The following is a 26,627-nucleotide window of genomic DNA, read 5'->3' as shown; positions in this document are numbered from 1 at the left end:
GGAGAACTAGTCCTAAAACTGTACTTCAGATCATTACCACAAATATGCACAGTTGTCATTTGCCTTTTTCAAGAGGGAATCGATTAAGCATGGACAAAGAATTCATTAGCGAGTGTTTAAATCTGCAAAAAAAATTAACATAAAACAGCCTCCTTATCATCTTTTTACAATTAAAGGTAATGACAGTCTGATACGTTTTAGTTCTTCCCATTCGTTTTCCTAAAACTCCAAGCCTTTCCAAGCAGCTGCGCGTAGGGAGGAACCCGGCGAGTCTGCGCGGGGCCAATGCGCAGGCGTGCTGAGGAGCGGAAGTGGGGAGGCGGGGCTAAGCCCGGACCAGCAAGCGGAAGAGGCCGGGGTAGCGGAGAGAGGCTCCGAGAGCGTTTGGCGGCGGTGAGTCTGGGACCAGCCGGAGCTGATAGTCCCAGATCCGGGGAGACGCCAAAAGAAACGGAGATACCTGGGGTTCCGGAGCAGTCGCTGCTGGTTGCTGCAGCTGCCCTGCCGCTGCCACCGCGACGCCTCCGCCCTCCCTGCTGAAGACGCGGCCCTGACAGGCCTGTAGGCCTAGGCGCGGCCGGCCGAGCCCGACGTGTTGCCGCCCGTGCAGCTGTGAGTAATCCGAGCGCCCTCTCCACGGTTGTGTACAGATTAAAATGGAGGAAATTTCGTTGGCTAACCTGGATACTAACAAGCTAGAGGCCATCGCTCAGGAGATATACGTAGACCTAATAGAGGATTCCTGTTTGGGCTTCTGCTTTGAGGTGCACCGGGCAGTCAAGTGTGGCTACTTCTACCTGGAATTTGCAGAGACTGGTAGCGTGAAGGATTTTGGCATTCAGCCAGTGGAAGATAAAGGAGCGTGTCGCCTTCCGCTTTGCTCCCTTCCTGGAGAATCTGGGAATGGGCCTGATCAGCAGCTGCAACGCTCACCTCCGGAATTCCAGTAGCTGCAACGTGAGAGTCTGATGGTGACCAGGACAATAACAAAGACCAGTCCTGTGGTTTTGAGAAGTTAGGTAGCTAAGTATAAAAAAAAAAAAAAAAAAAAAAAAAATCAGACAAAAGTCCCAGTTCCCATTGAAGAACCTAGCCTTTAAAAACTTGGAGTGGAGAATTTAGGAATTTGGATCCTTGTATAAGTGTATTACCTTTGGATCAGCTTTGAAATCCTGGACAGGAGGAGCTGTGCTGTGCATCCTGCAAGCCACGCAGTGGTTGATTTCTGAACACACCAGAAAGTGCACAAGAACCCTGTACTGTCCCCAGTGCACAGGTGAGCATCTGTGTGCTCAGCATATAAAGTTCTTTGGCTCCTCAGCCTTTCTGTCTGCCTGATGTCAAGGGCTTTCTGGATAACTGACCGTTTGGACATAACTGATGGTCAGGCCTTAATTGTTGGGCCTCAGTGGGACTGCACCTCTGATCGCAGAGCCTCTGATTTGGGCTTCTCCAAGACAAATGAAAGTCAGTTATGAGATCTGGATATTAATCATTCCAATCTGGGAAAGCCAAGAAAAAGAATTCCCAGCTGAATCTGGTAGGAGAAGCTCTGTGGTCTTGACGCCAAGAAGAAGAAAAGCTCAAAGCCACCAGTTTCCCAAAGGTCCAGCATTTAACAATGACTTCAGCGGAGTTGGGGACATGGGCTAGCGTTTTGCTGAACAAAGCCCTGTTTCTTGCAACCCACCTGGTGGCATAGGCTTAGCAGATGAATAACTTGGTTATCCAGGCAGGCTGAGGATTAAGTTATGATCCCTTGGGGAGGTAGCAGGGCCTTCTGCGACTATGCACGATCTTTCAGACTGCAGGATTCATATCTGGATGTATTATGCTGTGGACAACAGTTCGGTGGGGCGTTTTCCTACTCTGAGTTACTCGTGACCTAGCCAGTCCATGGGTCTGACTTGGTTATTGTGCCAGGCCACTACCTGCCTCCCATTTTCGGGGCAGGAGTGAACTATGGAAGAGCATCATGGCTGTGCAGGAGGCTGTGGTTTGAAAGCTGAGCCCAGAGGGGACCTTTTTCAGCCGCACTCACTAATGTGAATGGGTTAGTGCTAGGAGCCAAGGAGCAGGACTGGGTCAACTCTCATCTGACTGTGCAGCATCCTATTGAACGCCCCTGTTCCTTGGGTTGGGCAGTCACAGAGCTCCGTTGCAGTGAACATCTAGACTGTCACCACCTTCTCTGCCCCTCCCAAAGGGCAGTCCTTTCCACTCAGTTCCCTTTGGACCTCTTGAAAACAAGAGCTGTCCTTTTGTTTTGGAAGTCAGGAAATGGCCCCCAGAAACCCTCTGGTTTTAGGGAATGGGATAGGGGAGGATGGGAAGTGTGAGCTGGGTATCAAAACTACCCTCCACTTGACTCCCTGATTGAAGTTTATGAAGTGTATAGGGGTGGGAGCCCCAAGGTGAGCGGTGCTGCTTTATTTGAAATGTTTTCTTACCTCATTCTGTGCCCCAGTAAGGGGCCCAGCCTTCTTTTTCTGGCTTGGCCCCATGTTCCTCCAGTCCCCTGCTCCATGCCTATCTGGTGCAGCTCATCACCCCGGGTGCTGCCTGCCACTCTACATTCACGCTGACCAGTTTCAGTTTCTCTCTTGATGCTCCTACTTCTGAAGCCTGCCCAGTTTCCCTTTCCTTGGCTTCTCTTAAGTTTGTTTTGTTTTCTTGTTTTTGAGAGAGAGAGCAGAATCTTTCTTATGGCTCCCTCTATTGGGATTAGGATGGGAAGAGAAAGTAATTTTTTGTATATGAAAAGCAGTGTCATGCCTAAGCATTTCTTGTGTAGGACTGCCTTGCTGGTATGCCTTCCTGCTGTGTCTTGCTTCCTGAGGAGTTACATCTTCCCACCTCCACTTGGATACTGCCCCTTAGGACCTAAGCAGAAAAGCAGTAAAGGCTGAGTGACACAGGGACAGAGTAGGTTCTGATCCATTTTCTCTAACCCTTGCTGTGCATGTATCCTTCCTTATCCCAGAAGGAACTGTTTGGACTGTATGGACTGATTCGGGTTACATACTCTAGAGGGTTAAGGGAAGCATAGTAATAGGGCCTCAAGACTGTTTATTATTGCATTTTCCCTCTAGAGTTGTCCCGCTCAGGGTGAGGGCCTAGCTACATATTGGTCTTCAATCTAAGAGCTGTAATAACTGTTTAAAAAGTCAAACCTTGGCAAGAACTGAAATAATTTTGGGTTATCTGCCCTTGCCTTTTTTAGAGACATCTCCTTCAGAGGGGATGCAGAAGGAAAGGAGGGTCTAAGTGAGACTCTGGCCTACTTAAATATAATATCTGGGAAACAGGCTGAAGGTAAGGCCATGGTCCACTCCTCCTTCAGAGAGGGAGCTCAGATTGTGACATTACTGTTTCCTTGGTCTTTTCTCCTGGTTAGAGGAGGGAGAAGTGGAAATAGTTTTGAGTAATGGTTGGTTCATATTACCTCCCTCTTGGTTTGTGTTTTTGTTTTTTTGCTCCCCATTATTAGGGCAGTAGCCCCCGGTCCTGGTTGGGTATGAGGTGGGCTAGGTCCAACAGGTGCCCTGAGGGGACAAACTAACTCTTCTTTTTGGGGGAGAGAATGCTCCCTACCATATAGTTAACAGTGGTTAGGAATTCTCCCTTTCCCTATCTTTCCTCTTAACAGCAGAATTCCTGTCCTAATCTCCTCAATTAAGTGTATTGATCACCCTGTAATTCTATTATGTATCTGAGTGTGTGTGTGTGTGTATGGGGGGGAAGGGGTTCTTTACAAATTTCTGTGGTTTGTGGCTTTTTCTTCCATACATTAGTTCACACCACCGCATGCCCAGGGGCCATTGCCTGGCATTATCGCATGCTGGGATCATCGGGGAAGTGTAGTGAAGCTCACCATTGTCCTTTGTTTTGGAGAGTCTTATTTTTGCATAAGTAGTCCATCCTATACAGGTTGCTAACTAACTGTGTATTCCCCTTGCCCCATGGCTGCTGGTGTAAATAAACTGCGTCTCCCCATTGGTAAACAATTACAATAAACAAAATTTTAAAAAATGACTTTATTTGGACTCTGCGTTCATCTTTTAAAATTGTACGTTTCTTGGGTATTCACATAGTGAAATAAATGTTGAACCTTAGTTACTTTCTCCTGAATGAGTTTTATCAGAGGAATTTTGCCCAACTTTGTTTCTCCATCTAATACTGCACATTTAGCTTTCTGCAACGTCCAGTGAAAGAAACAAACTGTATACAATCTTCCCTTTACCATAACAAGAAGGTGGTAAAATAAATACGATGCAATCCTGTCACTGAGTCCAGTGTGAAGGATAGTTCGATTTAAATGGCACTCAAGCTATCAATATATACACTTTGCCACCATTTTGGTCTAATACTGCTCTTGCTCTCAAGAGACAAATGATTCATAGCAAAGATGAGTCAGCCTTTCTAAAGGTAATTGTTTCCAATACTTTTCATTTTACTCCAACTATTTAGGTCTGTCATTTTGTTTTTAGATAATTCAGAGATTTTTCATTTATTCCAGTTCCTATTCCAAAGTTGGAGCACTTCCCTAGAAATTGTACTATTGCTCCTTAGTGTTGATCAAATCACTAGTTTGCTAAATGTTCTAGTTCTTTAAAAAACAGTCCCAAATTGGAAATAATATTTAGATGAATAAAAATTATAGAAATGGGATCAGAGGAAACCAGTTGCAGTAGGATATCTCAGGGGACTTTATTGACATGTTACATGGTGTTAAGTCACCTAACACATATGCAGCTGCAGCAAATCCTTTTGGATCCTATTTCATATGTTTAGATTTGAATTGATGTATTTCATGCTAACCTACTTTTCTGAAATAAGGTATTTGCAAGACCTCAGTGCTCTACTAAATCCACTTGACAGTACGACTTTTGAGATTATTTTCATGTTTTCTAACTAATGATCATTATATTTAAAAAGAAAAGGAAATCACATACCTTTCAACTCCCTACATACTTGGTTTTAACTGGCGGGTAGCATGAGGTCAGGAACCTAATACATGGTTGCTTGATGTTGACAAAGAAAATGAAGTATGCTCAAGTAGTTAAGGATTCTGGAAGAGCTTTCTTTAAACGTCTTTTCATATTAGTCTTCAATTATCATGGTTAGTGAATTGCTGGTTCTCAGAGATAACATCACATGTGAAAGTTTCACCCTGCTGTGGAGGGCACAAGCTTTTTGATCCTTACACATGTTCCCAAAGATGCCCGTGATGCTTTGAAAGAAAATATTTGTTATAAGGGATGCAATTGTTCAGAAAGCTGTTGTAGACAAACCTGTAAATCCTTGGTTTTGTTTTTTCCATTTTGAAAACTTCAATCATTATTACGTGAGCCTTAGTGGAAATATGTGAGCTGGAAAGGAAATACTAAATTCATTTCAGAAATGAGAAAATATGTTCGGCAGCAAAGACTTGCCCACAGTTCAAAAACAAAAATACAGAAGCAATAGAAGCAAACGTAGAATGCTAGTGCAAGGCCAGTGCACTTGGTTGAAGCAAGAAAATTTTTAATAAATGAAAGGACTAATTTTTTTAAAAGACAAATTGCAGTTAGAGTGAAAAAATTGTGATACTGATGAAAACTTTTAAGACTGAGTGAAAACATTGAGAATGGAAAATATATTTAACAATATAATTTATCAAAAGTGACTCAAGGAATTTTTATTTTTAACCTTAAAATTTAATAAATGTAGTAATTTAACTACTAGAACTTAAAAAAAAAAATCCCATCTCTACCCAAATATACAAAAAAACTCTAGACACTGAGTTTTACAAACAATATAGCAAGAAACAAAAATCATTATAGGCTAAGTGTATTATGAAGATGTTAGGCAACCAACTCCTTTAAAGTATCAAAAATAAACTTTATCAACAAGTCAGGTTAACCCTAGGAAAGATTTTGACTCAGAAAATCATTGCATCATGGGGCGGGGTGGTGGTGGTGCTGTAATGAATGATATTGGGATTGACATATATACACTAGTATGTATAAAATAGATAACTAATAAGAACCTGCTGTATAAAAAATAAATAAAATTCAAATCAAAAAAACTATTGCATCACCATTAGAGAACAACCATGTGAAGATTTCAATACAGAAAAATAGTTTGTAAAATTCAATACCAACTATTAACTTTAAAAATACTCATTAACCATATAGAAACAAGGCCTAAAGAACTTCCATACACTGATAACATATGTATCAAGATCTACAACTGCTTTGCTTAATGGTAAATACTTGGAAGCATTTCATTTAAAAGCAGGAATGGAAGAAACAAAATTCTCATTCTCAGATGATACCTAAATGGATAATTGTGTACAATCTATGAACATACCACTGCAGGTAATGATAGAATGCAGTAAAGTTGCTGGATATTAAAGTTGCTGGATATAAGATCAGGATCCAAAATCAGGACAATAAAAAATTTTAAATGGTGCATTTATAATGTAATGCAACAAAAGTACATATGGTCCTATGTAATACTAATATAACAAGAGTGGTGTAAAATTTTGTGGAGCAAATGAGAAAAATTTCATCTGGAATGTTAAAGGAAACTCAAAAATAAATGAAGAGTCATAAGAAAGGAAACCCAAATAAATGGAGAATAATGGGATGTTCATGGATAGGAGGCTCAGTATCATCACTCCAAATATATGTAAGTAACCTTGATTAAAATCCAAATGGACATTTTCATGGAACTTGATAAGCTAATTTTAAGATTTATGTGAAAAGCAAGGCGCAAGTGTCGACAAGATCTTTTTGATGAACAGCTAGTGTGGTTGTAGTGCAGAAACAAACAGTAGAGTAGAAGATAGTTCAGAATTAGATGGAAAAACAAACACATTTTTGTCATCTTGATGTATGACTAAACTGGTAGTATAGTCAGTAGACTATAAACTGTTACGTTGTTCTGGAATAGATTAGCCATAAATACTAAAACTGTACTCCAGACACAAAAATTAATTTCCGTGAGGATTTAAGACTTACTCTAGTAAAGTAAAACATCAAACATTTAGAGGGACATATAGGAGGATATGTTCATAATTGTAGGCAAGGGAAATTTTCTTAAGTAAATAAAAGCACCAAACATAAAAGATCGATATGTTGAGCCGTAATAAAAGTAAAACTTTCTATGCACTGTCATACTAGAAACACACAACAACAAAATGCCATAACACGCTAGTAGAAGTGTTACGGTTCTTATAACCGATAAAAGATTATTGGCAAAATAATTATACAATTGACAAATGGACGAAGTAAAAGAACAGCTCATTTATAGAATTAAGAAATCCAAATGACAGAAAAGATGTGAAAAGTTCACTTAGTTTTGAAGAAATACAAGCTAAAAGCAAAGTAAATACCAATTTATACCACTCAGAATAGTTAAGAAAGGGTGATGATATCAACTCTGACAGGTACATGGAGCAATTAAAAGTCTCGTACATTGCTGGTGGACTGTAATATAATAAAAATATTTGGGAAAGCAATTTGGAAATATCTATTGCAGTTGATATGCATAACCAATACGCCAATATTTCCACCTCTTGTAGCATTGTCTGTAATAGGAAAAAATAGAAAGTGATATAACTACCCATTAAAAATATATAGTCCCATGCAGAAGTGAAAATAACCAGGGCTGCACAAATAAAATATTTAGTAAAACATTTGTTCTTATAATTTGATACCTTTCATTTGAAGCTTAACAGTATGCAAAACAATGCTATATATTGTTTAGGGATATGTATATATGTAACAAAATGTATACCAAAAACGTGAACTAGACTTCCACCTCTATGTGTATCGTGGTCTAGATATTGGAAAAAGACTTCTCAGTGCAAAAAGAACCTGGATGCCGATTAAACTGGAACAAAGATGCTATTAAGTGTTTTGCTATCCTCCCAAGAAAGTATGGGAAATAGCTCTCTCTTCTACACACATACATACACACACTAAACACAGAGCAGAGACACAAGTGAAAACAGAAAATGGGGCTGCACTGGAGGACCTATAGAAACCAGGAACTTCCACATGAGAATGGGAGATTAGGCCTCCATCATCACAAATTGAGACCACTCATTACACTCCCCATAAATACAAGATACCTGAGATAATCTTTACATCCTTAGTGAAAGGATGGGCAGAGTAAAAGGAGAGAAACAGAGATTTTCCTGACTGCAGAAACAACAGATAAGAAAGCCTCTGCCCTGGCGTGAGGTGAAATAAATTAATTAAAATAATAACATTATCATCATCATCATTTCCTCTGGAAATGGTACTTATACTCTTGCTTTCAAATAGTTACCCTACCCTGTTAGAGAAACCTCTGCCTGAAAATTATATAATCTGCCCAAGATAATATACTTCTTGGCCACCTAATAGAGTTTGGGTCCCTCAGTATTCTCACAAAATATAAATTTGCAATAAAAGAAACATCTATTTTTCAAAAGAGTTTACTTACCGCTATCATGTTCTGCATCTAATCATTCTATTTTCAAGAAAAGAGTTCTAATTTTGATAACACTGAAAGTGAGATTTGATGAGATTAGGAGATGGCTGATCATAGGAGTGGTTGACACTGCCAGCATTCTAGAGACCCAAGGTATGCAGCCAGAGGAACTTAATGAAGGTGGAATTACCAACATAAGTGAGGAAACTGGTTGTGATAAGAAGGATAAAGATGTTTCAGAGGAAGTGAAGTGCCCAGTATACTTGACATTAAAGGATGTTGCAAAGATATTTCAAAATATCGAGAATACAAAGAATGTGCTCAGTATTTTGTGCCATAGATAAAATGTTGTGTGGCAAGCAGAATTCTAAAGACTGTCTCCTGAGATTCTTGTCTTCTGGTTATTCAGTTAAACAGTAAGCTAAATATTGCTGTAAAGGGATTTTGGAGATGTAATTAAATCCCAAATCAGTTGACCTTAAGATTTGGAGATTATTTGGCTAGACTTGTCCCAGTCCCCAGTCAGGTGAGGACTTAAAAAACTCAGTGTTCTCCATCTGGTAGGAGAAGACATCACAGAGATTTGAAGTGTGAGAGGGGTTTGATGCACCATTTGTTAGCTTTGAAGATGAAGGGGGCCAAGTGAGAAGGAATGTGGGTGCATCTTGGAGCTGAGAGTAGCCACTGGCTGCCGGCTAGCAAGGAAACAGTACCTCAGACCTACAGCCACAGAAATTGAATTCTGCAAACAACCTGAATGAGCTTGGAAGCTGATTCTTCCTCAGAGCCTCCAGATAAGAGCCCAGTTTAGCTGACACTTTGCCTTTGGCCTTGGAGACTCTTATTAGGTGGCTCAGCCAAGCATTCCCTGACTTCTGACCTAGAGAAATGTGAGATTCCTAAGTGAGGACTGTCTTAAGCAGCTAGATTTGTGATAAGTAGTTATGCAGCAATCGAAAACTAATACAGTCATGAACTAATACAGACTTAAAAAGGATTATTCCATTAGATGGTCACCTTTATTATTGGCATGAACCCCTTACTTGGATTTTATCAGGTAAATAGATAAATCATAATTAGGGATATAATTCCACAGAGCTCTAAGAAAACAAACTCACATCAATATAATAACACCTTTCACCTGCAAGTTTAACCTTAGATCAGCAAGATGATGTGCTGATTTTTAAATACAAGGTGACCTCTCCACTTTTAATGTGATTTTATCACCTAAAGTTACTCTGCCCCCACTGCATTCTTATCCCCCAGCTCCTTCTGTTTTCAGACATACACGCACAAGCATGCACATACCCGTAAATACACACAGGAGTTATAACTTTAAATCAACCCAGTTCAGAGAAAGGCTAGCTAAGCTGCTTCCGCTCTTGCTGCTGTATGAATTATTACAGTTCAAGGCCTTATTTGCAGAGCAGCCATTTCTATAGTCTGAAGGTAGATGAGTGCTGGTCTCTTAAATACTTCCCTTACAGCTAAATTTTCTTTTGGAATTAAATGTGCTTGTGTTATGTCTACTTAGTACTGGATTCAACAGTGATTCAAAAGCTGATTTAGATGTTGTATAACAGATGGGAAAAAACATTATGATCAGTTTGACAACAAACTCTGTGGCCCCAATTAGGTCACTTCATCTCTCTGGGCAAGTTTCTTCACTGATAAATTAGTAAGCTCGAATGAAACGATTTCTTGGTTGCATTCCACCTGTGACATTCTCTGATTCGATGATAAAATGTTGAAAATAACTACCCAAGTCATCTTATTCCCAAGATCAGTTTTACCATCTAAATGCAGAGAATTTGGCACAGTTAAGTTATGGGCTCCTCCTTCACATGAGTCTGTGTAATTCTGCTTTGTAAACTGTTCTATGGCTTTTGCTCTAGATCTCAAACACCTCTTTTTGGTTAGAAATGTGCCATTCGAAGCCAAACTCCCATCTCTGCTTCAGATCTGCCTGTCCAAGGAAATACTATATATTTCCAACTGTGTGTCCCACAAGCACCTCATATTTCATCTTATGCAAAGTGAGGTCTGAGAAGCTGCATTTTCAACGTATGCCTCAGTGCATTCTCAATGTCGAGAACTACTGCCCTAGAGAGAAAGCAGAAAATAAGTCTGCATTCATTCTGTTTTTTTTTTTTTTTTTTTTTTTAGCGGTACGCGGGCCTCTCACCGCTGCGGCCTCTCCCGTTGCGGAGCACAGGCTCCGGACGCGCAGGCCCAGCGGCCATGGCTCACGGGCCCAGCCGCTCCGCGGCACGTGGGATCCTCCCGGACCGGGGCACGAACCCGCGTCCCCTGCATCGGCAGGCGGACTCCCAACCACTGCGCCACCAGGGAAGCCCTCATTCTGTTTTTTAATCTCCAATAGCATATCCCTAGAATTTTTGGGACCCTGGAATTTTTTTTTGGGGGGGGCTGAGCTCTTGTATATGTAAATTATGTGATTTAAAATTATGAGAATTTAAAAACATGATATCATGCACATTGTAATGCCTTTATAAAGGTTGATGTTTTAGAACTATTTATTTCTTAAATTATAACCCTGAGATTTTTTTGCCTCTGGAATGATAAGAGAAATATATCATCCTTCTGCCCTTAAGCATTTAAAAGCAATATATATTCCAATAGATGGCACTAGTCTTCTGTTTGCATATCTTTAGATCAGTTGTAAAGGATCCATCCTTTTGTTAAAAAGTTTAATGTTCATTTAAGAGGGCTCTACAGTGTGGACAAAAACGGCAGTCTGAAAAGATAAGTGGAAAATATGAAGTAATTCAGTTTATCATTTTATCACTTCAGAATGACTGCCTATATGAACTGCTCAGTTGCATTTGCAGTGTAGCAGTTAAAGTATTTTTTAACTTGTCTCATATACTATTTCCCAGTTTCTCAGCATCAGTATTTTTCCCACTTCCCATTCAGCTAAAATTTTAATTCAAGAGCTTTGTATTTACAGTCAGTGAATTACCCCCAATAGATTTAATGACTCTTCATAAAATTTTTAGAGACTTTGATTTTTGTCATCATCAATTTATCAGCAACTATCTGTAATAACTCTTTTCTTCTGAGTAATGTCAGTGGGCCACAAAAACAGTAGTTTAATAAAACCATCGCTATTAGAATAATATTCTCACAGAGAATATATAAAAAAGTAAAAACTCTAACTGGTTTGTCTAGTGTTAATTATAGGTTGTTTCTTATTAGCTAGGGAAAGAATAATCCATAGTATAGTCCAAAATCCACTCCCCATAAAAGTAATGCTAACTGATCTATAACAGTTATAATTTTTACTATTGGGAAAGCTATGAGATAGGCCTAAGGGGGGACTTCAGGCCCAGAAAGTGGTATATTAGGAACATTTATTAGGTTCAGGTGGAAAAAGATAATTAAGCTACTTTATCTTGTGGGTGTGTGCAAATATTTATCAGACTTCCTGCCTTAACAAGACCCAAAGAATGACCACATATCCTGGTCTTCCTGGGAGAGTCTTGGTTTACAACTGTTATTCAGTTATTATTGATATCGTCCCCGTCCTTTCAAAAGTGTTATGTTTTGGAAAATAAGCTATCTGTTTACCCTAGTTGTAACTCACAGAAGAATTGAGAGATGTTTTTAAAAGAGATTGAGGGCCAAACTGTGATGAAGGTTGTGAGACCAAATCTACAAAGAAAGTGTTGTTTACTTGTAACATTCTGTTTTGAAAATAGTATGTAATCAGAAGTTAGAAATAAAGGTATGAACTGCATGGACATATAGTCAAAAGTGTACAGGGGATTAGCTAATGGAGTAATTTGAAATATATGGGAAAATCAAAGGGTTAAAGATATCTGAAGCTGGATCTTCCGTGCTTGATGTGAGTAGGAGTGAAGAATGGACAGGGATGAATTGGAACAATCTAACCTTAAACCATTATTATATGCTCTGGGAGTCCCATATGAGCACTTGTGAGTGAAAGCAAATTGTTCAGACTGCAAGCTTTACCTGTGTCTAGGTGGCAAAACCACAGGCAGTTTGTAATATGAGACCAAATCACATAATTTGTGGTGATACTCATAAACAATGCTATACGGCAGGTAACACTTAGCAACTCACAGGTGTTGGCAGGCAGTGTCATTAAGCAGAACTTGGGCAGGAGTAATTCAGAACAGCTTGTTATATTCAGTTTATGGTTAGTCATGGTGCTCGGATGGGGATAATGTTCCAGGCCTTAAACGTTACCTTTTATTGATGGACATAAAATACTATAGATTGTGTTATTTAATAAAATTTTCTGCAAAGATGGTAAGGCTCTGTGTCTAGAGCTGTGCATAAACTGTGAGAATGCAGAGCAAGTTATGGCTACTTCAGAGGTAATGGTGTATCATGCAAGTAGAGAGGTGGGATCAGCTTTTTTGTCACTCTACCCCTCGCCCTCTCCCAAAAAAAGTGGCTCGTGGCTTCTAGAGCCCACCTTCCCATTCTCTCACAACACGAAAGCTTACAGCCAACAAGAGAACATCTCTGTTGCTTCACTGTCTTTTAAGGACTGACATGATTAGGTCAGGCCCACTCGGGGTAATCTCCCTTTTTATGAACACAAAGTCCACAAGTAGCTTAATTGCAGGAGTGATATCCCATCGTTTTCACAGCCCTGTCTCACCCCTTCAAGGCGTTGGTTATAAAAAGTGTGTAAACCAGGGGGAGGCTGCCATGTTTAGAAGCCACCCATTTACAGACTGTGCTTTCACTTTGCCCCTTAGTACCCTGGTTGCTAAGCTGTTATGAGGATAAGGATGGAGTTTCCAAGGACGGCATCTCCTGTTTACTCTCTTGTCTGGTCTTCAGGGAGCAGGGTTGTACAAGTTCAGTGTGACTAGGTGTCATATAAATAATACACAAAAAGCCCCTATCTACCAAATCGTGGAGTTCTCCAGAGCGTTTATGTTTATGGAAAAACAGTGTTATCCAAGGACCTGCAGCCTTGTTTTGATCGAAGCAAGATATTTAAGACTCTTGGTTGGGGACTTTTAGTTCCATTCGTAGGGAAAATTTATCAGTAATATGTGAGATGGGAATAACAACAGATTGTGACAGCACCACTCTTTGTGGCACTTACTTGGGCACTTTTGAATCATCACTCCCCTGCCCACAATACCACACCACCCTACCACCTCAGTCTCAAAAGTTCTACCCACATCACTCTCACCTCCCCCATTACTAATGGAGATGAGCATATTAAGCACAACTCCTTACAAACTGTAGAATTTTCCTTTGGAATTTAAATTTCATGAGAACTGATGATCGTTGTCTTATATACTGCTCAGCACAATATCTGGCACATAATAGATGTTCAATAAATATTGATAGAAGAAATGATAGAATAAAAAGTAAATATTGAATTGAATAATATTCTGTTATGTTAATTCCAAGAGTAAAACGATGGATTCATTTTGCTCTTGTGAAGGAGGAACAAAATTCTTTTACCATTATTTTAATTATAAAATTTTCCTAGATATTTGTATATTCCAGGCTTTTATTCTGCAGAATTTAAAAAATAGGTTGTTTTTAATCTACTTTTTTTTTACAAATGTAAGATTTCACACATTTAAACAAATTCAATATCTCTTAAAAATCACGACAGTTTAAAGTTATTTTTAAGAAGTATAGCAATGTACTACTTGTCCTTTTTTGCCTAATACATTGTGAATTTAAACAGTGAAACGTGAAGGTTTCTGTTTGGTTGCAAAAAGCAAATGAGATAATTTACTATTCATCTCATAACTTTCATTTTCTAGAAAGTATCTTGGCAATTAAAGTTTGATTATTTTCTCTTTTTTGGGGACAGCATTAATGAGATCATCACAACTTTTGTAAAAAGCTCAAGTGCTAGGTTGCAAAGGTAGACTATTATATGATGATTTAGTCACAAATGGTACATTTTAATTTTACATAGAAGAACAAACATGATTTGGTAGCTGAATACAACAAAAGAAAAGCTTATAACAAAACACAACACCACAACAAAAGCAGCTAACAAATCTTAGAGAGCTACAATGAAACCATTGGAACAGGAAAAAAAAAACTGGCTTTAAAACATTTCTCCATTGATCTGCATTGCTTATATATCCTACTGTTTATTTTTACAGTTGTGCTTGCTAAAATTAAATTAATCCTAACATTTTAACAATTCCAGTGTATCTGTTCTTGCCATTATGGAAACTGAGCGAAATTTTAAATCTTGATTCACTTCTTTCAGTGACCAAATAATAGTAGCCAAATCTCAGGTCTATTTACAGCAGCAGATAATTTCATGTGCCTCATAAATGTCATTTTTGAATAGTATTTTTTAAACAATTACTTTTCAAAAGCGTTCACACATTGGCAACATTATTTCTGAGACTTGAGAACAAAGACAATTCATTTAATATGAAGATAATAACTAGATTATAAATCACTTAAGCTATGATTTTAAATGCTCTCCTGTTTCCCCCCAATGATTTTGTTCTTTCTTTTTAATTCTGTGGTTTTGCCACAGGTCAACCAATTACTGAACAGTTCAGCTTGAGAATCAGTGAAATGGTTTCTGAGTGTCATTTAATGAAAAGAGCCTCTGATCTAAAAAAAAAGAATTCAAGTGCAATCACACAGAGGGATCAAATCAATTTATTAGATTATTGCAAAGTAAAGGTTTGGGATTGAGTGACAACTCCAGAGTAGTCCTAAGGTGCATGTGGTAGTCAGAGCGCTGCCACAAAGGAGTCTTGTGATCTTTGGCATATCATCTCTCAGACTCAGGTTTTCTCACCTCTAAAAGAGGGATAAGGATTTCAACCATTACACCCTCACAGTGATGTCAGAATTGATTACGGACTCAGATATGACAGGACTTCAACCTGCTTTATTCTTGTTATTTGCCTCAGGCCAGCCAATGCCCATGAATATTGCAACTGCATATCTGATGTTCACTCATACCTTCAGCAGGAGAAATCTGCTGGAACATTCACGAATTACCCTTTATTTAATGTGATGTTATCTTTCACTGAATTTTAATTGTGCTCAAAGGCTACATAACAATTATATTCTCTAGAGGAAAAAAAGTTAATCCTCTGCATGTATTATTTATTTGGTAACAGACATGTATCCATGTACTGCAGTGATTTCATAGTGAGATTGTCTAACAGAAGAATCTTTCAGAGAGAACTTGACAATTTATTTTGCTCCTAAAATATTTTTTTAAAGTGTGTAAGATGTGTAAGTATAATTATAGAACAAACTTTAGTGTGTGACATGGGAAGGAGCACAGCTTGTGGCAAAGAGAGCTTACTCACTCTCCCTTTACGTTTTCTCCATTAAGTACTGGGCTTATTCTAAAGGTCTATTCTACTGTTGTCACAAGATTGCCAATATTTGTGCTATTCTAAGTGTCTAGCTCAAAATAATACCAATTTCAGTAAAATGTAACAAGTTGACTTACCCCTTTCATAATTTTTGTCTGTGTATTTTTTTTAAACATGGAAAAAAATACAATTACATAATTTGCGCAGTTTCCCTCTTCTGTGTTTCCTCTCTTTTTCTCTATGGACTTGGACTGTGTAATGATTCCTTTTATCAATAATCCATTCCATTATCACTTAGCAATATGAAAAGTAGGTGGTCTCTTGAAACCAAAATATGTAAATGTACAAACCATAGTTTGGTAATCTAAAAAAATAATGTTTTCCTACATGCACAGTTCAATTAATCCATTTAAATATTGCATAATATTTACTGTAATTTTTTATAAGTGTAAATATTGCAATTATGACATACCTTCGAGGAAAGATCTCTCAAAAACAAGTTTCATTTCCCTAGTCTTATACTTTTTGAGAGGAGGTCGTTGAACTCAGTTTAATCATTCATGCTAAAGTTTAAATGGAGGAAAACCTTAGGATATAAATATCATGGGGTTAGAGTATCTCATTTAAGATTGTACACTGAGATAAATATGATATTTTTCTGTTATATCATGATTTTCGCTGCATAATCATTCATTAATTTGCAGGTAATTTCCTGTTCCATCACTTGTCACTTATAACAGAAGTCATTCTTTCTGCTTTCAGTCTTAACAGACTTTCTTCCAATTATCAGGATTGCTTTTGTGTAGGTGCAAGATACTCGGTTATAAATATAATCTAAAGTGAAAGGATTACATAGCATATCCTTTTATTTAAAACTTCTGGCCTACTCAGCACAATTAGAATTGGCAATTCTTATTAACTCTACCTCTCATGCTACAAATATCTCTGTCCAAATAAGAGGAGATTTTAACTTCTCAGTTTGAGTCACCAAAATAGTATTCCTAAGAACATGTCACAGTGACTATTGATCTGGGGGTTCTAGATAAAATAACGATTAGTTATTTATGGCATCTCAGTAAGTATTGCATGTGTCTTTGTACAGGCAGTCTCACAACCTCTATTTATATTTCTATTACACTACAGGATAACTGTCTCATCCCTTGAGATAGTTCTCTCATAGATCTCAAAGCAAATTTTTGTATGCCGAACCATTACAAATGTATTTTCCAATTTTGGGAAAAACTGTCTGGCTCTTTTTGCCAGATGTGATTTACAGACAAATGGACAAAAACTTCACTTGTAACAGAGATCCTATTTAAGTTGAATGGTTCTAAATTAGTGTGGCTTTAAGATGCAGGAGAACCCTGCTATTACCATCAGAGGTAAGCACAGGTGGTCTTAACTTGCTGTTACCTTGCTGAGATTTTAGGTCTTATAACCTCTTTTGACTCTCAGCCTACCTGAACTGAATTTCTCAGTTGAATCACCTCCATAAGTTTAACAAAAGCACTAGGTTATTGCCTGCAAATATGAAAGATGAAAAGAATATTTCAGAGAGTCTCATTTAATAATTTTCTCATGAGATTGGTCAAAACTGAGTTTAGGCTTTAGAGACATGGTCCTATGCAATGGCAAGCGTAAGGATTTTGAAATAATAGAAATCTGGTTTTTAAGTCCAGCCCTATGCCTATCATCTTGCCATCTTTTACATCATATAATTTTCTAAGCCTTGATAGTTTTATGTGTACAGTGGGATTTATAAAACCAACTTTTTATGTTGGTTGTAAAGATAAAAAATTACACACATACATTCATGCAAACAAACACACAGTGTATAATGGCTTTATTAAAACTTAACATATGTCGGTCCTCTAGAATAGCAAAACTGTCTACTCATTGATTTCTTCCCTTTAGCCTCTGAAAACCATCAAAGTCATCTGCTTGTAGCAGAGGCCCTTATTTGAGTTTGAGGCACGCTGGGTACGTCTAGATATTTAGTACAGCAAGGCCGTCAAGATTCTTCTAGGAGATATGTCATGAGGAAATACTACGCTGAATTTTGTCTGCTCAAAATTCATATGTTGAAGCCCTAACTCCAGTACCTCAGAATGTGATTATATTTGGAAACTGGGCCTTTAAAGAGGTAATTAAGATAAAATGAGGTCAGATGGGTGGGATAGATGGGCCCTAATCCAATATGACTGGTGTCATAAGAAGAGGAGATTACGACGCAGAGTCACAGACAGATGGACGTCCACATGAGGATATAACACGAAGATGGCCATCTGCAAGCCAAGGAGAGAGGACTCAGAAGAAATAAAACCTGCTGATATTGGAATTCTAGGCCCCAGAAGTGGAGAAAATACATTTCTGTTGATTAAGCCATCCAGTCTGTGGTATTTTTTTTTTTTTTTTTTTTTTTTGCGGTACGCGGGCCCCTCACCGCTGTGGCCTCTCCCGTTGCGGAGCACAGGCTCGGGTCGCACAGGCTCAGCGGCCATGGCCCACGGGCACAGCCGCTCCACGGCATGTGGGATCTTCCCGGACCGGGGCACGAACCCGCGTCCCCTGCATCGGCAGGCGGACTCCCAACCACTGCGTCACCAGGGAAGCCCCAGTCTGTGGTATTTTGTTATGGGAGTCCCTACACACTAAAGCCAAGAGATTTGGTTTAAGGTTGAAAATTCAACATCTGAAGAGAGGGAGGATTCTCAGTACAGCCTGGTGCTTATAACTCAGATTGGTACTGCCAAGTTCTCATAGCATTATGACCAATGTTCATTGATTGCACTGAAAAATGAGTGAATAAAAATTGATTTTTTTTACCATATTTTGTGCAAACGTTTGACAGCTTTAACACCGGTAGCAGACCCAGAAGCAGAACTCAGGACACCAGATGGATCACACGCAATACATTGAAGAAATACAAGCACATGACTAGAATAGGGAGAAAATTAGAAGCATCAAAAAGAAGACAAAGTGGATGTCAAGTATTTTATTTGTAGATTTTCAATGAATCTGTTGGTTCTAATATCCTAGAGAGCACAGTTACATATAATTACGGTTCATATTGGAGATGGATTACTATCTAACATAAAACTTGAGTTAGTCAAAGAGCATGTCTGTAGAGTTGGTAGTAAGGAACACTGAAGTTATTAAAATGTATCTGTAGCCAATTTGGCAATGATTTGATTTTGACTTAGCTATCAATCTGGAAGATATTTAGAAATAAATGATCCTAATAAATTTACACGGATGAGCAGCCTGATAAAATGAAGTTGTCAAATTCTGGCATTATTCCCCATTCATGAAAAGCTAGAAATGGCCTTTTTAATGAGCAGTATGTTTGTCTGGAAAAACACAAAGTCTCTGAAGCCAAGTAAACAGCATGAGGCTATTGGGTACAATAAAATATAAACAAAGAAGTGGGGCTAATCAAGAACAGATTGGTGAATTAAAGAAGTTTTCTCATGTTAAATGCTCAAGCTATTTTTCCTCTCCTATTGCCATTCTGGTAACATTTGACTTCCATTCACCAACGCCTGGTGCCTAAATATTGTTCAGTTTTCGTTCGTGTACTTTTTCATTCATTTATTCATTCAACAAGTGGTTATTGAACCCTTCCTACGCGTCAGTCACTCTCACAGTTCTAAGATTTAGGGACTTTGAGATAGATAGCATAGAATCTCTGTTATAATAGAGCTAAACTGGACTTCTTGCTAAGACTAGAACAGTCTTATTTCTATTTCAGGGCATTTATACTTTTTACTGTCTCTGCCTGGACCACTCTGTCCCCATATCTTCGCATTTCTTTCAAGCCTATCCCTATATTATTTTAGAATACTCCAACAAGTAAGAATGCTGGAGGCCTGAGGACCATACAGCCAGGTCTCACAGAAGAAAAGGATGAGTTTCATAGCCAGAATTATAATTTAAGGATTTAGAAAATTCTGTGAAATATAACAGATCTCACTGAAGGTAGCTGCTACCTACTGTCCCTTTCTGGTACTATTATGACTCAGTCACTTTCCCAGATTTTCTCTCACTACTACAGGTGTTACTGAAGGCAATATGGTCACAGTGCTCAAGAGTATGGGCTCTGGGGCCAAAGTGTTGGGTTCAAACAGCTATATAATCTTAGATGTGTTTGTTTGCCTGTTTTTAATGTCCCTGAACTTCTGTTTTCCACATCTATAGGATTTGGATGGATTCTATAATACTTGTAGGAGTGCAGTGATAATTGAATGAGATGGTATATGAAATGATCTTCCTACAGTGTCTGGCTACATATCTATGCCATAATTATAAATTAGCAATTCACTTCTCGCTCTTCTCTTTTGTTCCACTTGAGTTTTCTGTTTATTTTCAACCACTTCTGCTTCACAGATTTTACTTACTACTTTCTCTGTTCACTTTTAGCCTTCTGCCTACCCTCGTCCTGCCTTACTCCTTATATGCCTTTATTCATCCCTCAAAAAGACAATCTTGATTTAATCATTACCACCCACGCTTGGCCAAGCTTTTATGGGAAGTGGGGCCAGTCCCTAGTTTCCTGTCTACTCCTGGCCTCATGGCAGCTGTGACTTAGGAGCCAAAGACACGTAGCCCCCCATCCTAAAATCTACTTCAGGCACTGAGACCCTAATAGGCTCCTCCCCAAGATGTCACCACTCATGAACGACACACATTGCCAGAAGTCTAAATAAAGTTTACACGTGCTGACTCCTATTACTCAGGAAGATTGTGTGGGTGTTGGAGATACTCCTAAAAGAAAGAGGTGTCAGAAAACTAAGGGAAGAAAAGAATAATAGAAAATGAGATGGAAATAAAACAAAATGGGAAGTTTTCTTCCCCCCACCCCCAGCAGAAGTAAGTTATGTTTCCACAGCTGGAGGCTAAAAACAGCTGTATTATCTATAGCCTATTGAATGGAGATCAGTCATTAATATCTTACTCATGTACACACTTCATTTTGATGCAATTTTCCTGTATAACCAGCCAGAATCATTTGCAGGATATTTAACAAAAATGATGGAAATACTCAGCTGCATCTGTTCATCATTTGGCTAACCATATTTTTGCATAAATTTAACATGGGCTTACGCCACTGCCATTATTTTCCTCATCCTTTTCCTTCACTGTTCAAATCTGCAAGCCAAAATTTATTATTATTCCATGCTGCCATCCCGGCTATCAAGTCAAAAGCAGCAAAGAGAAATGAAGAAGCTGTTTTCTAAAACTGTGGGCATGTATAGTACTTCCCTGAGACAACAATCAGGGTTATTGCAATGACAAACAGCTTTAATAATGAAAATAGACTCTTGGTTTTACCTACACAGATGCAGTTTAATTTTCTTCTTCCTTGTTAGAATCCTTACTAGCTCTCCTCCCCCACCCAGCCCCCAGTTATGAAAATGAGTTGGCAAACACAACAGTTCTATTCATCCTCAGTTTAATATACAACTCATATACACAAGGGGGTGAAATGGTTTCTAAAAACATTGGCTTGTAACAATGACAGTAGAATCTAATTCCCTCAGGTGCTCGCTTAATACTTAACTCTCCACTGGAGAGTGTAATAAGGTCATCAGGATTATTGAAGTTGACAGAGCACCAAGCTCAGATTAATTACATCACAGACTTCAGAAGGAATCAGAAAAAGCAACAATACTGCCCCTGGCAAGTGCATATATTTTTTTATAGCTCTCTAAGGACTCTGAGTATAATATAATACAAATGAGTGAAGGGTGGCTGGTATATTGATTGTAGATTTTGTGATACAGATTCTGAAAGATTAATTATTCTGAGAGCAAGGAATCACCATCACAGATTCAGAGAAGATACTCAGAATGGAATATCTTACATAAGGGACGAGTAATTGAAGGGTGAGTAAAGGGTACTAATATATATATAAATCTCCTTCTGAATTTCAGAAGATTTATATTCATTGCAACATATAATTCTTACGAACAGGCAAAATAGATATTGTTCTTTAAATAATGGAAATTGAGGCTGAAATAAGTTTAAAAAAATCTTTCTCCAAATCTCATATCTAGTAAGTGATCAAGCAGCATTTGAAGTTCTAACACAAATTCCAATATCTTTCCTCTTAAACATAGGGTATACCAAAGCATTGTCCTTGAAAATGTACCAAGTTAAAGGAAGAAAATTTTACATAGGAAAAACTCATATGATTAATAAATAAATACATGTTGAATGTCTTTTCCAAACAATGCTGAAAACTTAATATATATTTTATTTGATTACAATATAAGAAATTTTAAGAATTCAGTGAGTCACTTATAATTAGCTTGGGGTTTGAGACATAAATCTAAAATGTTAAAAAAAAAAATGATACAGGGAAGCCTACACCATTACACTTACCAAAAACTAGAAACATATCAGTACTGCAGGTTTGAAAATCTAAAATACACCAGGATATAAAATAAAACAAAATGAAAAAGGCTTCTGGGAAACTAAGACAGATATTACGAAGTAATTGCTCCTTAGTTTACACAACATACTTGTAACTGGGTATCAAATGGGACTATTCCTATTGTCTAGGGGGATTGACTGAGGCTGCAAAGTTCAGGACAAAGAGTAAAAAGTACAGGTCTGCATTTTAAAGAGAGGTGATCACACATTCCAGAGTAGTCATTAAGTGGTGGCCAAGCTGGTCCTTGTCAGTAGCCATCTAGTCTCCAGGTGGTTTTTAAAAAGGCTGGAGACTCATTAGAGATAGAAACTATTATGGCATTTTCATTCCTCCCTCTCCCAGGGAGGCAGGAAGGAGAGTTCTTCCTCTACACATCAAAAAAGTAAAGGATCCCCCGCCCCAAAAACAAACAAATAAACAAAAAACTACTCATAGAGCTTAGAGTTGTCGCCACAGAAGAGACACAGCCGAGCTTCAGAAACTTGTATGTGTTCTTGGGAAAATAATGGTCATCTGTTCCTACAAGTTTAGAAGGGAAGAAAGAACAGGGACCTGACCTTCTCTGGAAGAACCTGCAAATCACAAGCTGGCTGAACAAACCTGTAGTGGAAGGTAAGGAGCGAGGGTGGAAGGACAGGAGTGTTAGCAGACCTGAACTTCCCCTGTTTTGTGGGACAAGGATTTGTGAGTTTCCCAATGGCCCAAACGGAAACCATGGAAGTTGCCCAAGAGGTTTGCCTCCCAGGACAAGGGAACCCTTATCTGTAAAGCCAGGGCAGGAGCTCATGAGGGTGATGTGTGATCTCATAGAAAATAAATCCCCCAGAATCCCCTGTTGGTATTCTCCAAAGAAACCACTAATATCCTCCAGGAAGTAAATCAAATATAGACACCTGCCAAAATCAAGTGAGAACTACAGATAGGAAATTGTTGGGGTAGAGATGAGAGAAGAGGCATTTGGAATAAAGAGAGTGAAATAACAGACCAGGTTCCATCTCCCCACCCTCACCCCTTCCTCTCTGCTGGGCCTACAGAACATTGGTTAGGCTTCAACTGGTAACAGTAAAAACTTTAAATTGAATGCAAGGTTCAAGTTTTGATTTAGATCGGATCACACCTTTTAGTATCTGAAAGTGACTCCTAAATTATAGTATATCCTGAAAAGGCATCCCAGGGCAGAAAGGAGACTTCAAAATAGTGTGGTTAAGGCAATGGGGAGACAAAATAAAGCTGTTCTCATAGTATAGACAAAATAAAGCTCTTCCCTCCCATTACATAAACTGGTTACATATGCACAAGAGAGCCCCTTGGGCCTACGCTTAGAGAATATGTACTCGGCTCTTGCAAAGAAATTTATCATTTTTGCAATATTTATCATTTTTTTAGAATACAGCTACATTAGACAGCAGGGGAAGCATTGTTACTAGGTGGTGCGCTGGCAGCAGTGAGCAATGACAGACACCTGCCGGCCTCAGAGCAAGGAGAAAACAGCAACACGGTAAAAGGCAGCTGTAAGGACTGTAAAATCAGATCAGCAGTCACCATTTTGCATCAGGGCAAACTTTCACCCATGCAGCCTGCCTCCCCTCGCCACAGGCACAGTCAGGTGGTTTCTGGGAGGGTCTGATTCAAAAAGTCCACAGTAAAAGTCAGGAAGCTTAGTTACTCTCAAGGTGATTTTGCCCAGATTTGCCAATTTTGTAAGAAAAAAGAAACTGAAAAAAAAATTGTTAAATCCCTCCAATAATGGTGTTAGTAATATTTTTATGTCCCCCATGTGCTTCCATTTAGTATCTTAGAATCAGGCATATACACATTTTAAAAGATGTCTATTCAAAATTAATTTTAAGCCTTTGCTGCTCATAAATGCATGTCTTCAGCTTTTCAGAAAACTCAGTTGATCAGAATGATGTGTTTCCTACATGTATCCAGTAGTCAAGATTTTCCTAGATGGATATAGTGTCATACAAGAGCTCATGAAATTAAAACCAGAGATATTCAAGGTAAGACCAGGTATGCTAGGCTGGTGGGACTTTTTCAGGAGCTTGGACTTGATTTCTGGATTTAAAGACTAAGTTAATTAAGAGATTATGTAAATATCAACCAGCACTGAACACAGTGCGAAACAGATCTAAAACGGGGAAGTAATTGCCCATCTAGTACTCAGGGTGAGTAAAATTATTGTGAAAAGCGATTTTGTACATTTTTATCTCAGCTTGCTCCTGCAAAGGGAGGACAAGCTGGGGAAATGGCTGGGTGTATTTATGAGATTGTTGAAAGGATACATTACACAGAAGATAAACTAGAGAAATTGTATGGTTGTGTTTGCCCATATATAAAAGCTCTGCACAATTGATGTATCCAATAAAATCATGAGGTGCTACATAAACTACATAGACAAAAAAGCAGAATAAGGGCATTTTGCTTGGAAGATGTCCAGGAGAGAGTATATGAAATAATTTATTGCGTTGCCTAAACCCTGAAATCAGAGATGTCTGAGGGAGAAAAGAAAAAACCAAAAAACACGAGGAAGAAAAATATAAAGGAAACCACTGATAGAAAATCATGGAAGCCAAAGTTCTTGCCCATAAGAGATGGCTGCAACTTTTTGTTCATTGAGCATTCCTATTTCAGAGTGCCCAGTGCACAGTGAATATTGGAAAAGTCTACTGATGCCAAATATTATTAAAATAATTCCCTTAACTTAGTAAGTTAAACTCCGTTCACTAAAATGAGTGGCTAAAGTGCCACTTAATAAATACATGTGGGTTGATGAGTACTTGGTTCTTCTTAGGATTCCTTGCCATAGCATAGAAAATGCAGGCTGTTTAAATTTCGTGAAGCACCACTGCTTTTGTAAAGCAATATTATTCACATATAGATAACATTGAAGAGAAGATGAAATTTATTATGCCTAATACAAACTTTCACTGGCTTCTTACTTTTTCTAACCAATGCAGTCTTTTTTATTTTCTACTTCATCTGTCAAATGAATGATCTTAAATGACTTACTCTATTGATCCTATTTGTCCCTTGGGTAAATTTTCCAGAGGATTGAAATATCCTAAAAGTCTTCACTCTGATTGTTCTATATTCCTTTTGATGTGGTCTCTTCTACCTTTTGCCTCCTTTTATATTTTAGTTTCTTTATACAGATATTTTTTGAGTATTTCCTGTGTTCAGGCACTGTTCTAGATCATGGGCACACAACAGAGAGAATGCCATTGGAACTCATAACCTATCAGTTAAAACAGACACCCAGCTATACTTGCCTAGGGGTGAAGGTGAGAAGGGCCGAAAACAAAACAAACAAATAAAAACAGGAAATTCCTCCACTCTATCTCAGAGGGCCTCCATTTCCTACACCTCTGACCAGAAAGAAAGGGCTTATTTAGAAACTACTTCTTTCTGTAACCAGCATGCACTTTCAGGCTTCAGACTGTCTTTGATTTCAGGCTTGGAGATAACAGGAAAAAGAACACAAGACCAACACAGAAGGCTCACCACCTGTATGTCGGGACTTTGACCTTCCCGTCCAGCTGCTAGCATTTGCTGCTAGCACAGCCCACAGCAAATAGCTTCACGCATATTGTCCCAGAGTTTCAGTTGTATTCAGTGGGGAAGTCAGGATCACGTGCCCTTATTACATCTTAGTGGGAACTCAAGTCCCCAGTGAGTACGACTTCTGTAGTTCTCCAACAATACATCTCTGGACAAGTCCCTTGAGCAGCGTCCAGACATTCCTTCTCCTGCCAAGAGATGTTTACAGTGACATCCCTATACTTCATTCTTGGCAACAGACCTCAGTTTTAGAAGTGGATGAGCTGATCAGTTCTCCTCGGAGTTTCTTTTCTAGAATAATTCAAACTCCAGAACATCCAGAACCTCCAGGCTAGCTCAGACTCAGCTTCGTTCTTAGTGCACCCAGTTCTCCCTGACACGCCCCGTGAGGATGGTGATACTCACCACATGAAGCCCAACCAAGAGGACACCCCAACTCATATTAAGTTGAAAACTACCTTATATCCTATCTCATGGATATATCATAATGTATCCATATACCCAGGCCCGAATAGATGAGCATGCACTTATCTCCAGTGCTTGCAGACACCTGGTGTTAAAACGGCTTTGCTGCATTTGACAATTCTGTATACTGCACTGCATAAACGTTCTCATACATGTGTTGAGTAAAATCCTAAAAGTGTAATATAATTTTGCACGTTAAAAAAATTAAAGTGTGATGTGGTATTCACTTCCATTTTTTTCAATTACCCTAAAAATAACGTTTTTGAGACTCTATTTTCCAGCATTTTTTTTCTCATTATATCCCTCACCTGCAGCTCTGTTATCATTTATAGAACTGTATTGCAATAGCTTGACTTTCTCTGTCCATT

General features: G+C 38.6%; 1 protein-coding gene across 1 annotated transcript; it reads left to right on the top strand.

The window, feature by feature from the left end:
- The first annotated feature begins 272 nt into the window (after positions 1 to 272).
- Positions 273 to 4,031, top strand: ATXN7L3B (ataxin 7 like 3B). Its single transcript, XM_065887775.1, has one exon. It carries the CDS (start codon positions 657 to 659, stop codon positions 948 to 950), a length of 294 nt encoding a protein of 97 aa, XP_065743847.1. The 5' UTR covers positions 273 to 656; the 3' UTR covers positions 951 to 4,031.
- The last annotated feature ends 22,596 nt before the right edge of the window (positions 4,032 to 26,627 follow it).

This window comes from Phocoena phocoena, chromosome 11, assembly GCF_963924675.1.
Source record: "Phocoena phocoena chromosome 11, mPhoPho1.1, whole genome shotgun sequence".
In the NCBI taxonomy this organism is placed as follows: domain Eukaryota; kingdom Metazoa; phylum Chordata; class Mammalia; order Artiodactyla; family Phocoenidae; genus Phocoena; species Phocoena phocoena.
The sequence above is the reverse complement of the archived record's forward strand: the minus strand, read 5'-3'. Positions and strand labels throughout refer to the sequence as shown.